Here is a 14,831-nt window from a genome sequence, read left to right as displayed (position 1 = left end):
ACAAAAGGACCTCTGTGGAAAAAGCAGTAACCCACTGAGCTATCAACAGGAAATACACTTCTGTATTTTGCATGGCACACGTTGCATGTTAATCCTCTTCGCCACTTTATTATAAGAAAACTGTCTCCAGCAGGTACATTAATCACCAGATTTTTTTTATTGTTGCCCTGAAAATTGATGGACACACATAGAACTCTGCAGTAGATGCTTTTAATCTCATAGGATATTTCAAGACATAGAGTCCCTGGAGTTCAATGCCCGGTGTGTTGTTATCGAATACACTGCTATAAAGCCGGCCTGTCTGTGAAATATGGGAGACTAAGGGGCCCCTCAACACATTTTGCTAAGGGGCCCCATCATTTTTGCCACTGGCCCACCCTCCTTTATTTTCAGGTCTTTGTTGGTGCTTAGGAAATCCAGGAGGATATTGGGAATGGTAGACCTATTTTGAACCCCAGCAGATTATTCAATTTCAGCATCCCGTCAGCACTACTGTTTGTCTCGATTCTAACAAGGGTGGGATGCACCTCACATGTAATGGCTAGGATCAGTAGTTCTAAAAGTCATTAATATGAATGATAAGTAACTGGGCCATGTGTTTAGTTGTCCATTGTCCCAATATCATGAGGGCGACATTTTTCAAGCCCTAGGTTCTTATCCAACAACAATAAGCAAGCTGTTGATTGTAGTTTCACGTTTCTCAATACAAGTCCAGGTATGCTAAGTGAAGCTGGCTTGAAGAGCCAGGCCCGCCTGAAAAGCAACCTCATGACATGATGCAAGGTCATAGCTTTGCACCAGAATTCTGAGAGTGTTACCTATCAGTCTTTTAAACAACTGAAGTTTCAAACACTCTTTTTCTGGCCTCCTACTTTTTATAAGCCAGTAGTTACTGCTAGAGCTAAACACATGTTCTTAAAATGCTGCTGGAACTGGTAAGTCCATTTTTAGAGTGGAAAATTGATACTACAAGTCCCCACCAAGACTTGTGCTAATGGCATTCTCATAATTTGCTGCCCCTAGACAACTTTGAACTTACTACTAGAAATAATTTTGAACAGAGGGAGGGAGGAAGAGGGGGGAGGAAGGAGGGGAGAGGTAAGGGGGGAGATGTAGGTTCAAGTTTCAATAAGTATATTGAATTACTAATTTCGACTAGAAGAAAGGTAAGAGTGCTGACCGCACTATGAATGGTGCATTGATCACAAAAGTGAATAAGTGTAATATTTTTCTAAAAAATGAAAAAATAGACCTACGATCTTGCAGAGATAATACCTATACAAGGCTAACACACAATAACAGTGGTAGCTTCAACAAATATTAAATGGTTCCCTTCCTCAGAAAGTACAAGATGAGAATGTTCTGATTTTATTGTGACACATAATGCTGGTATTTAGCCTGTGTCTAGGAACTTCCACTTTTGGCAAGATGGAAACACAATGAGGTGAACTGATTGGCCCAGGGTGACACATTTCAATCAACCGTGAGGAAGACAAGATTAGAATTCACACCGCCTGTTTCACAGGTGACGTAAGAACCTTAACGAGATGTCCTCTGCCAAGGATGAGGGACTGATCAGAATACCCCCACGTCCTTCCCAAAGGTGCCTTAACACTGCTTAAGAATATTTTGGTTCAGAAGAGGAACGGGTGTGGACGTTTTCAGCATCCATGGTCACTTGAAGCTATAGTTTCCAAGTGGCTCCATGTCATGTGTGACATATTCAGCCACTCTTGGCTTTTTAGCAAAACTCCTTTTGTATTTCAGGGCCTCTCAAGTTTGCCAAGTCAGTGCATGAGTAACTCATCCAGTCACAGTTCATACTTCACATTATGTGCTTTGCAGTCTTGTTTACCTCATTATTAAATCAGAACTACAAGTCCCAGAATGCAAAGCAAAATCTTAGGCAACTTACGTATGGACCTGTGAAACTTAATAGATCTGTGCACTAAGTAACTCTGTTCATACCAAACTAATTTTTTTAAAAAAAGCTTATTTTTTGTTATGAAATACAGTCTTATAGCATAGATGTGAAGCCCACTGCTCAGATTCAGCTGCTTAGAGGGTAAAACGCTGCACTGTAGGTTGTAGGTGGCATTTTTACTACATTTGGGTTACGTTTCACCGCTAACATTCATCTTTTTATTTGTTTATTTATGTATTCATTCTGGATTGATGGGTCTTGAATTTTATTATATGGGGAAGTGGCATTGGAACAGTATCTTGAGTGCCATCCATGAGACTATTTCACAGGTTTTGCCTTCTTGAGAGCTTGGTTTTCTAATATGGAAGTCCCTGAACCTGTGAGAGTTTGCTGACCACCAGAGATGATCAATTTGCAGGCCAGCTATTTTGGAGCTCCTTTACAGAGAGCTGGGTGAGTTATACAAGCTAGTCTGATCTGGCTCCTAGCTTCTATTGGCAGTGATCATAAGAGGAGTTATGTGATTGGATCATCTCACTTGAGAGATGTCTCACAGTGGCATGAATTATTCACTTGTGAGAGGCCAGGTGGATTTTATTAGTAGCACAGAGAATGAAGTTGCCATATTCCAATCAGAACAACAAACTGGGTCATTTGTTTGAAGTTATCTTCTGAGGATCAGGTGTTTGGTACCTCTCAGCACTCTCAAGTGACACTGTGTGAGCTTAGCAGGTACATTTATCTGGGATTGAGGGTTGAGGTCCTTGTCCAGTAAGGAGCCAAAAGCTTTTGCCCATTTTACAATTTCCAGATTGTAGTCTAGCATGGAGAATGATGGAAATGCATGGTGGAATGAGCGTCCCAATCACTGGCTGAGATGATTCATTCAATCAAATCGCAGTGAGAAACAGAAGGTCAATATATCACTCCTTAATCAAATCTCTGATGTCAAGGGAGGTTTTGGCCACTGCCTACAATTGTGTAAAAGATACTGCAGGTTGTGGCTTTGTGGAGTTTAAAATGGAGGAGGTGGAGGTTCATTCTGCTAGACTGTCTCTGTAGACAGCTTTTCCTTGTGGCTTTCAAACATTTTACCTGGGGTTCGCAATGATTTGGATGCTTTGCACCATTTGGGGATTGCAATACCTCTTCAATATTTTGTGTATGGATGGGTGACGTGCTCTTCTTGGTCTGTGTTCTCAATTGTATTCTCGTCTAGAAATGATGCTAAATGAGACTTGTATTTAAACGCGATCTGACTGAGTTTTCAAGTTTATACGATAAGCTACAACCTATATATAGACTTACAATAAGGCTTCCAGGTGACTCCATGTCTTTGGCGACACAACATCCCAGTTTTGCTTTTCCGTCTACAAATTCATTGTAATCAAAAGCTTTAATTGAACTGGTTCAACTGAAGTGAACAAGGACTACAATACCCAAAATACATTGGGATGTTAAATGAAAGCCCATAACATGGTGTAATTGATCACATGAAGTCACCTGGTATCCTTTGCACATTTCACAATTAGATTGCATGTCAGGTAGTCTTAAACTGAATGTGGAAATTGGCTCTTTGAGTGAAATGGGGGCAATCCCTACGAAGGCACAGGGAGCATTATATAGAGGACTCACGTGACATCACCAGCATAGTGGAGAATTCGAAAATCACGATTAAACTCCATGGACTTGTCAACGGCACGAAGCTGTGGAACAGAAAGAAAATAAGGCCATGAGACTTAGTAATTATTTGTGTGGATATTTCCACCAGCTTGGTTTTGAAGCATTGAATGGTCTAAAATAAAAACAATCTGAGAGTCATCCTGTCATTTTATTTCGTCGAATGTCACTACAGCCAATAACAGCTGGAAGACTACACTAGAACTCGAGGCAGCCAGCATCTTTCTCCTTTCTTGCTATTTTCTGACAACATTCAAAGATGGAAAAAAGTGAAAGACGTTATTCTGAAAAAATAAAATGACTTTTAAACTGGGATGATTTTGCATGGTGGTCTGCTCAATGCCCAAAGAAACATTTAGGGGAAGCTTGGAAATATAAGGCAAAAGACCCCTCGAATCCCCGTGTCAAAAATCATTCGTCGAATGAAATGCACAACAAAGACAAAAGTAATGCTGCATTTACCCATGTTGCCTCTGGGCTCCAGCCGCTATACCCCTATGCAAGAACTTGTTCCTTCTTTGGTGTATTAGTGCCAAACCCAACTAATGTCCAAACTCAAAATACTTCTTTTGATATGACTTTATTAGTGGGAAAAACACTTCATGGAATAGGTGACACACAGGTGGCTTGAGCGCCTAAGAAATCATCACCAAGACATCCTCCTTCACCAGGGCAGGATGCTCCCTCTTCCCCTAAGAACATTGTAGAAACAATGAGGCCAAAAAGTACACTGTAGAGCACAATCTTTTTATATATGAATCGGCTTAAAAACCATGAGTCCTTAATTATGAGGAGGAACTAATGAACTATTCCAGCATTCCAATATTTCAGAGTCTACCACTAAATTTAGGAACACTACTACACAGAAGCAGCAAATCATGCACATACTCAGGAGAACGTTTTGTGCACAAAACAAGACACCAAATGCAAAGTAGGCATACATTGGTCAAGATCAGCAAGTATTTACATTCTGCAGTGCATATGCCTATTGAAAGCCTTAATAAAGTATTGAAAAAAGTGAAGGATAGAGTGCTTGAAGTATTCTCAGCCACTTGGGGCTGTATCCCAAGCCATCACTATTTTACACACCACGTCATCTCAATTTGGAACCAGCTATATGCAAATCAGTCTTGACCCTGCTCCAGTCGGAACAGGCCAGCCTGAACTTCCAAGCCAGGTCCTTCCTGAACTGGAACACAAGCAACCCAAGACCTTTTTCTCCCTAGTTATAGGCTCATCAGCTGGGTACAGTTTGGTTTCAGTGAAACAGTGTGCATTGGGCCCATGTCTGGACATATCTGGCCAACTTAGGGCAACACAATATAGTATATAAAAAGCGATTGAAGGAATGCTTGAATTAATCTCAGCCACTGCTAATTACTCGGGCCGCATCCCAATCCATCATTATTTTCCCACCATGTCACCGCAGCTTGGACCCAGCCATAGCAAATCAGTCTTGACCGTGCTCCAATCGGAACAGTCCAGCCTAAATTGCCGAGCCATGTTCTCCCTGAACTGGAACACAAGCATCCCGGTACTGGTTATTCTCTCGTTATGGGTTCATCAGCCAGGTACAGCTTGGTTCCAGTGACACAGTGTGTATGTCTGGGCATACTTGTCCCACTTAGAGCAACACAATAAAATATACAAAAAAGTGATGGATGGAATGCTTGAATTAATGTCAGCCACTGCTAATTACTCAGGCTGCATCCCAATCCCTCGTTATTTTGCACACCATGTCACCCAGTTTGGACCCAGCTATATGCAAACCAGTCTTGATCCTGCGCCAATCGGAACAGTCCTGGCCGAACTGCCAAGCCAGGTCCTCCATGAACCAGTGCAAAAGCAACCCAGGACTGGCCTAGTTATGGGCTCACCAGCCTGGTACAGTTTGGTTCCAGTGACACAGTGTGCACAGGACTCACGTCTGGGCATACCTGTCCAACTTGGGGTGACACAATAAACTACAAAAAAGTGATGGATGGAATGCTTGAAATAAACTCAGCCACTGGTAATTCGTCGAGGGTGCATCCCAATCTATCATTATTTTGCACATCATGTCACCCCAGTTTGGACCCAGCTATATGCAAATTAGTATTGACCCTGCTCCAACCAGAACAGTCCAGTCCGAACTGCCAAGTCAGGTCCTCCCTGAACCGGAACAAAAGCAACCAAGGACTAGTTTCACCTTAGTTATGGACTCATCAGCCGAGTACAGCTTGGTTCCAGTGACACAGTCTGTACGGAACCCATTTCTGGGCATACTCATGCCACTAAGGGCTACACATTAAAGTATGCATAAAAGTGATAGATGGAATGTTTGAATAAATCCCAGCCACTGGTAATTAGTTAGGCTGCATCCTAATCCATCGTTATTTTGCACACCATCACCTCAATTTGGACACACCTATAGGCAAATCAGTCTTGATCCTGCTCCAAACAGAACAGTCCAGCCCGAACTTCAAAGCTAGGTCCGCCCTGAACTGAAACACAATCAACCTCGGACTGGTTTCGCCTTAGTTGTGGACGCATCAGTCAGGTAGAGCTTAGTTCCAGAGACACAGTGTGCACGGGAACCACATCTGAGCATACTTATTCCACTTAGGGTGACTCATTAAAGTATACAAAAAAGTGATGGATGAAACGCTTGAATTAATCTTAGCAACTGGTAATTACTCTGGGTCGCATCGCATGTCATCGTTATTTTGCACACCATGAAACCTCCGTTTTAGGACACACCTATATACAAATCAGTTATATACAAATTACAGAGCACAACCACTAATATGTATTGTGACTGACCTTGTAGTCAGTATGATTTTAATAAACCCAAATTGGCACAATATAAGTAATATAGAACAAATGTTCGTAGAAATTTAACATAAAGTAGAAAGTCTTTAGGAGTCTTAATTCAGTTGACTCGAAGTACGTATCGAAGAAGCAGACAGCCGACACGTGTTTCGTCATTTGATATGACTTTTTCAAGGCTCGCAAAGTATTCCTAGAACAGTGGGTGAAAATATTCTTCAAAAGCCCCCGATATTTCAGAGGATCTGCAGTACACAAGACAAATATGAACCTTCAGTTTTATAGCACATAAGAAGAAACATACAACAATCTCTAATGGCACCAATAATCCTCTCGTATACGGTGCGTCAAAATTGGATTTCAGAGTGAATAGTAAAAATACATTCCAGTAAACGTGTTCTGGTGTGCTATAAACTTGTATTCGGTAGCGCTTGAATTATACTAGATTCAGCGCTAATAGTCGTGTTTCTAGAGGTAAAACGTCAAGTAATGTTTAACGCGTCATCTTCGTAATGTTGAAAGCGTCCCGCTTCAGTAAGGCGTCCTCGAGTACCCGAGCTGCTCCTTACCATTAAGTACTGATTATTAAAATCATACTGACTACAAGGTCAGTCACAATACATATAAGTGGTTGTGCTTTGTAATTTGTATATAGCTATATTATATATGGGGGAACTTTTCTTCATATAAGATAACACTGATAAATGGCACAGTGTTTTACATAGAGCACGCCAAAATAATTGCACACTTTTGAAATACTGTGGGAAGACTTTTACGGAGGTGCCGACTAGGTCTCTCTTTGCCACTACCATTTTTTCTAAATATATATACAAATCAGTCTTGACCCAGCTCCAATCGGATAAGTAAGGGCGTTCCATAATTTGGAAGCAAGATAGTGTTGATCCTGACAACCGAACCTGCATCGCTTATTCTTAGAAACGTAGGGCCATATTCATGAAATTTGTGGCGCACCTTGCTGCGCTGCTCTGCATCACAGAAAAAGGGTAGGAATGTGCCATATTTATCGAATACTGTGCAATCCTGTCCTTTCCCCCTACGCTGGCAGCCTAGCGCCAACACAGGCACACTTGCACTATGGTGCAAGGGTGCCTGGGTTGTAGACAGGATTGTTTTTGTGCAGGAAGGGGCACCTTTCTGCACACAAACAATCCTGGGAGGTTTTTTCCTCTTTCTATGTGTGCTGCAGAATGCAGGCTGCACAACACACAGAATGAGGTAAAAACGAGAAGAAATAAAGATACTCCTGCTCGTTAGTCCTCTCCTGGGGAGGCGCATCTTTTTAATGCATTACCAGGTTTACCAGGTTTGGTAAATCAGGGATGGGCCAAAAATCATGGGAGTTGTGTGGGAACAACCTCCACAATGCCCATGGACGCCTCCCTTGCGCAGAGAGTCAAAAAAGGCAGCGATTTGCACTGTGTTGCCTTACTCAAGTTTTTTAAAGTCATCAAAAGCCACACAAAGTGGCTTTACATTGCTTCATAAATTTGACTTAGAAGTTTGCATTACGCATGTACCACGGTGAGTGGTGCAAGCATGACACATAGCTCTCATAAATATGCCAGAAGTTCCTAGCGGTGAAACAAAGAGTTCAGGGAGATTGGAATTTAAGGAATTTCTCCTGGAATCCTGCGTTGTCAGCTTGGTATGAAATTTTGTGCATGAGGCATACATTTTTAAAGTGCACCCTTTCCTTTACAGGAAGCCAGCATAATTTATTTCTGGCTTCAGAGACTGACTGGAATTCCTTAAACGCAGTGTCAGTTATAACAGCCAGATTTTTAATATATTAAAGTCTGCAGAGGGCAGACTCTAAGGCCTGAGACAAAGGTCTTTGCACATTTCCAATGTCAATAGCTCAACATCTCAGAAATGCAAGACCTATTGCACTGCAAATGCTTGTTATGTCTACATGGTGTCTTGTGAACCGTAGCCGTCATGGTGGGAGGTAAAGGGACAGTGCATGGACAGCAGGCGTTGGGTATTTTTAGCAGCATAGAGGAGAGTGTGCACCCAACGAGGGCAAGAAAATAGTAGGGGCGGGAGCAATGAGGAGTAGTCAGCAGCATGGAAAAAGCAGGTGCCATACTGCAACCTAAAGCGCGGCGCATGTGTTGTTAATATTAAAACGGATAAGCGGCTATATTTAATTAGGAGTTGGGTGGCCGTGCAGCCGCCATTGTTTACTTAGTTTCCCAGTTACAAAAATATAATTATAAAAGTGGGCACCTGCTAAAATATTAAGCGTGGCGCCAGTGTTGTTGTTAATGATGAAAGTTTTGCGCGACGCAATGGCAATGAGGAGCAAGCGTGTTGCGCTGCCAGAAAAAAGGATAGAAGGGGCGCATGCGCGATATTGAAATAAAAAATAACGTATATGAAAAGGTGCAGGTTGGCCGCTATTGGTAATCAAAATGTATACACTGGCGCCGTGCCGAAACCGTAGCGCGGCACCCGTAGTTAAAGCGGGTACCCTTGCAGGAAAGCTCATTGTGCCTGCAATAGGAGCGGATCATTAAAGAAAATAATGCTCACAGACTGTAGATAAAACAGACCCTGTAACAACACAAGTAAAAAGTCCAGTCCTCATGGGAGGTTACAAATGCAGACAAGGCCGTACTAAGGTGAGACTGCTCAGCCTATTTATGAATTAAAAGCAACCATTTGGAATTGACAGTAACAGGAGCCAATTGAAAAGATGGGTGGAAAATGGGCGGAGCTTCAAGTCCATACCTGAATACAGCATGCATCGGAGAGCAGCGGATGCCCTGCCCAGGCTCGCCCTAATAAAAATGTATGTGTAATGTAACTGATGCTCATGTAAAGCGCACCATTATCTAGTGCGTTGCTTAGTTCAGCTGAGGCCAAAACTAGGGCAGTCTCTGTGTTTCTGTCAGGCCGAAAACCATGTTGCCAGGAGCTGAGCGTTTTGCCTTTCTCAAGGAAGTCTGCAAGTTGTTCAGTGACAGTTTTTACTCATATTTGTCCCAAGGCCATATGCAGAGCTGTGCTTTGGCAGCTACCTACTACAGAACTATCTTAACTGTGTTATTTAACAGGGGCATGATTTTTCGCGCCTTCCAGAGAGGATGGTCATCCTTCTCAATGATATACTGATGGTTATAATTTCAGAAATCCAACCTCCAAAAAAGGATGCAAGGGATTTCAGAACGAAACTGCTCAACTGTTTTAGGGGCCTTCATCTAAGACTGTTCAGCCTCGTGAGAACATTGTCTTGGGTAGCCACAATGAAGAACGAACACTCATGGGTATACGGAGAAACAGCGGCAGGAAGAGAACAGAGCAGCTGGGGGCCAGCGAGGCCTGAATGTTCTGGTAAATAGTCCGTATCTCAGTGAAAAAGTGAGTGGCCAGGTTGTCTGCTGTAAGTAGCCCAAATTTCCTGCACCACGGATCTTAGGAGACAGTGCTTAGAAGGTTTAATTGCCTTTTAATATGGACATCTAAAAGACTGAATAGGTTTCTTATGCCCTAGTGAAAACATGAACCACCAAGAGAGAGCCTTCAATTGTGCATATCCATTTTTTGATGAAGCAGTCTTTCAACGACAAATTGCCTTTGCAAACCGCACACCTTAGTCAGAGACTAATGAGGTACTGTCATGAGAATTGCTGAATCTTCCAGTTTGAGGATTAAGCTGACTCGTCTCAGGGCACCATGCATGTAGTGGCGGCCGGCACAGATCAGGGGTGGCGAGCCAGGATGGAGGACCACTTACCTTATTGCCACGTCCTGCATCTCTGCTCCATCTCTCCTCCGTCAGACTCAGGCCAGGAACAGGGTCAGGAATCAGGAAGCACATCCAGGCACCCCTGACTAATCACAATGCTGCAATGCAGCATTGTGATTGGGAAGCACCCAGGCTCCCCTGACCAATCACAACGCTGCAATGCAGCGTTGTAATTGGTCTGAGTGCCGCAGTTCAGTACTTAGATGGGGACTGGTGGCCTGGGCATGTTCTCCATGCAGGCCTGCCCAAACCCACATACTTGAACTGGTTCTCCGAATGGTGGAACAAGTGCTGGAGAGGCAGGAGTATGGAGTCAAGTTGAGCACATATTGCCTTTCTGGAACAAAAAGCAGAAGTCTTGTAACTACTCATGAATCAAAGTGTGTGTGGTAACCTAAAAGCTTGACACATGAGCATTATTAGAATCTTCGCATGTGATGTTTGGGCATAGTCGAGCCTATTTTACCAAATTTGCTCATGCATAGTTTAAAAATGGTTTTTTTTATTGTTTTTATTGTTTTAACAAAACCAGCACTGCTGGACAAAAAACCACAGTCATCATACATAAGTCTGCCAAATATGACCTGGGGCTGTATCATACTATGCAGGTTCTGGGACGAAGTACTGATGGTTGGAGGGACAGCAGTGGAATGTGTGCTCAAATCCACGGTCAAAGTTTGTCTGCTTGGGCTTTTTTTCCGACCACCTAGGCGGAAGGTGGAAAATAGATTTCTAGATCTTGCCCTAGTTCTGGCTAGGAGGAGGATAGCAATAGCCTGGAAATCCGTTGGTGTGCCCACGATCGAGGACTGGAAACGGGATATGACCGACAGGGCGGGGGCTGTGTGTAGGGTCCTGCAATAAAAGAATTGAGGGGACTGAGGCGTCGCCCTATGGCGTAGCTCTGGAGGAAGGTCCTTGGGGCCTGGGAAGACCCTGAATGGGATATGAGCGGAGCAGAGGGGAGTGGTGACAGCACTCAGTCCGATGGGGAGCGTATCTGAGTAGTTGGGGATCCTAATAGGGGTGACGGTGAACTTGGGGAATAGGGAGCATACTGAAGTGGAACACTGTAGTGCGTAGGCAACCATAGGGGGACTGGGTAGTGCCTCCCGGGAAACCTCCCTCCAGTCCATCCTGGATATGGAGAAGATGGCACAATGCTGTCTCCTTCAAGCATGTAACATTTGCCTACACCTAAGTGGCACATTTAATTTACTTGTAAGTCACTAGTAATTGGTACTCCATGTACCCAGGGCTAGTAAATGAAATGCTACTAGTGGGCCTGCAGCACCTATTGTGTCACACACTAAAGTAGCCTTTTAAAATATGTCCCAGGCATGCCATTAGAGTCTATAGTGCTGGTCTAAACTGCAATATCGACCTGCCTGGCAAAATAAACCATCTACCAGATCTAAACTTTCCTTCTTAATACATATAAGTCACCCCTAAAGTAGGTCCTAAAGGCTCATGGGTAAATAAGGTGCATTGTATTTACAAAGTAGAATACGTGTGCTTAGGTTTTACTTGTACTGGCAGTAAAAGACTACTAAAGTAGTTTTTCACTGTTGTAAGGCCTATCTCTCCCATTGACTAACACTGGGTTGTCTTATTACGTTTGATAAGTGAAAACTTTGGATTGTGAGATGATAGAGATATACTGTTTTCAATCAAATAAATTGTATCTCAAACCCCTCTTTAATGGTAATGTTGTGTGTTAGGTCACAATTCTGAAAATACCACTTTAGAAAGTTCACATTTTCTTGTTCTAACCATTTGTGCCTTCTGCCAGTGTCCTGGGTCACATGACTGTGAATGTCTCTACTGTTGTTACTGTTTGTGTATTGCTTCCAAACAGTAACACAAATGGGCGTGGGTGTGGACAGGATGGGCCATCCTGGCAGGATGACTGGGAGGGGCTACACTGAGGTCCACTTACATTTCAAAGGGCGTTCATCTCCAGCACATACAAATGAATCTTTTGTCATCCCATAGAGTTTGCAGCCTTGACAGTGGAAGGAGAACTTTCCAAAACCAGGTGTGGGGGTAGTAAAGGGCATCCCCCCACATAAAGGCTGGCACCATGTATAACTATTGGACCACCAAAGCCATTCCTCAGAACTCTCCTGGACCTGTGAAAGCTACAAATGAAGGACGCTGATTGAGGTCTGCTTTGCTGTCTGTGAAGAACGACTGGACTTGCTTACCATCATCCCATGCTAACCCAGAGTGACTCTAAGGGTCAGTTGGCTGACCTCCTGTGTATTCTACAGGGACATAACAAACTCCGGAGGCCCACCTGCAACTGTCCAGCTGATCTGCTGCAACTGGACCAGCCTCAGCCCTGCTGGCCTCTGCTGGAGTGAGTTCCAGATCCCAAAGAAGTGCCTCCCCAGGTCAGAGACCCCTGACTGGCATCAGAGTTAACTCCTCCCTGCCTAACTGTGGGTTCCATCGTGCGATGCTTGTCAACGCAGGACCTTGCATCGAAGCCCTCACAGCTCCTGATCGGCGGCTTTATCAGAAGTGCTGCAACTTCACTCAGGACCTCACATCCCAGCTCCTGACTGGCAGCCTCATCTGGACTGACGCAGCGCAACAAAATTGAGACAGTACCTCTTATCGTAGTCATCACAGTTCCTGTTTGTAGCCAATTTAGTGTGACGCAGCTCGATGCAGGACTTTGCATCGCAGCACCATGCAGCCCCTGGGAGGAGCTGATGCAAAGGCTGATATCAAGGACATAAGGTACAACTCTCAGCTTGACTAAACTGGTCCATGTATCTGGCTCGTGCTTCATCACAGTCAGCATGAAATTATGGTTTTGTCTTAGTCTGACGCTACCTGATAACCACATTTGGCACTTTGTGCTTTTGGAGCTATTTTTACTAAAAACTTTCAACATCAATATCTTCGGTTCTAATGATTGGTTTTTTGCAGTTCTGGTATCATTTTTTTATTAAAATTTACTCTATCAGTCTACATTGTTTGACTTTTTTCTTGTGTTGCTTTTTCACTTTATTACTGTTTGTGTGCTCCATTAATACTTTACACATTGCATATAAGGTAAGCCTAACTGTTCCTGTGCCAAGCTACCAGAGGGTTAAGCATAGGTTATTTTTTTTTTTTTTTAATGACACATTTTATTGAGTTTAGTGGTACATAGCAGGCGAAGCCCAATGATGCATAGGTTAATTTAGTGACTTTCATGGTTCATTCTGACAAGGATTGTGGTTGTCACCTGATTGGGGCTTCCACCCACCTCAACCAATAACCCAATTGCTTACAGGGGATCTGTGGCAAAAGGTTGTGCCACTCAGCACTGCTGTGGGGATGCAGCATCGCTCACTTAGTGGGGTGGGCAGTCCTGGATCATGTCTATTACTTGTATCAACGATATAATTGTGTCCCGTGCGCTCATGATCTTCCTCTTTTTGACCTCTTCACTTCCCTAAGTAGCAGGCACTCTCACACTATGCTCCTTTTTCACCAGTATCCTATGGCACTTCTGGATACTTGGGCCTTTTTCCACCATCCAGCTCCTGGCAATTTGTCATTTAGATAAAAACTTGAGCATAGTTATTATCACCAATTGCCACAGCGGGATTTCCTCCTACTACATGTTCCGTGGGAGACATATCTTATGGTAGGAAATCCTATTGCTCACTGGTGGAACACAGCTTGGAAGCCATTGGTGAAAGTATGAGGAGGAGTTGCCAGCTAGACTCAACACTGAAAAAGTTCTAAATATCATTGTGGCAGAATATTATGGTAAAATATTGTGACGGCAAAAATATTGTGACACATAATATCAAAATATCAAAAGTAAATGTATAGTTTTTCTGTTTGTCAATAGTACAGATGTTAAAAATCTGTTGTACTAAAATATAATTAAATATAGTTTGCATTAATATTATGATCTGTAAGTTTATTATTACATTTTTTATCCAAATATGTGTTTTGCTGCTAGTTAGTTTTTTTATAATCATATTATGCTTTTCACAGTAGTGGGTTATTTGGGTGGGAGGGTGACTTGATAGTGTTTGATTTTTAAATTATTATAACTGTTTTCAAGTTATGTGTTTTTTAAGTGTGCAATTGTTTGATGCTCAATTCTATACAATGAAATTATTTGTTATGTTTTTAGTTATTGCGGTTTATGTACTTTGCTTAATAAAATATTTTGTCATAAAATATTTGACCAGTTGTGGGATTCAGTGGAGTTCACTGAAACCTACAAACATACTTTCTCTGCAATTGCCCCGACAATCTGGAACTCCCTACCTGTAGAAAAAAAACTGATTCCCTCAACATTTGCCTTCAAAACGGAAGTGAAAGCTCTACTGATGAAGAATGCGCTGAACTAGAAGCTTCTCTCCTTTTGTCGTCTTGCTTGTTTTAGCTGATTTAGCTACCACCTGGCTTCTGTTACGGCCCAGTGTCGCCCGCCAGTATGTCATTGTTGTTCCTGATGTATATTGCCCTAATTGCTACCTGGCTTCTGTCACGGCCCAGTGTCGACGACCATTATGTCATTGTTGTTCCTGATGTATATTGCCTTAATTTTCTTCGGCAGCTATCTATCTATGTCTTCCTCAAGCCGCATGTGAAGCGCTCTAATACCCGCTTGGGTCATGTTCGCGCTAT

At 42.9% G+C, this 14,831-nt stretch overlaps 1 protein-coding gene across 2 annotated transcripts in view; it reads right to left on the bottom strand.

Moving 5' to 3' along the window:
* Nucleotides 1–14,831, bottom strand: part of LOC146796188 (unconventional myosin-Ig-like) — a 1,225,789-nt gene that overhangs the window by 895,049 nt on the left and 315,909 nt on the right. For both annotated transcript variants that reach the window (XM_085628614.1, XM_085628615.1), the window contains exon 12: nucleotides 3,560–3,630. In XM_085628614.1, the coding sequence (XP_085484740.1) occupies nucleotides 3,560–3,630 (71 nt within the window). The remainder of the gene's footprint in view (nucleotides 1–3,559; nucleotides 3,631–14,831) is intronic.

Source organism: Triturus cristatus, chromosome 10, assembly GCF_964204655.1.
Source record: "Triturus cristatus chromosome 10, aTriCri1.1, whole genome shotgun sequence".
Lineage (NCBI taxonomy): Eukaryota > Metazoa > Chordata > Amphibia > Caudata > Salamandridae > Triturus > Triturus cristatus.
This window is presented reverse-complemented; position numbering and strand designations above follow the sequence as displayed.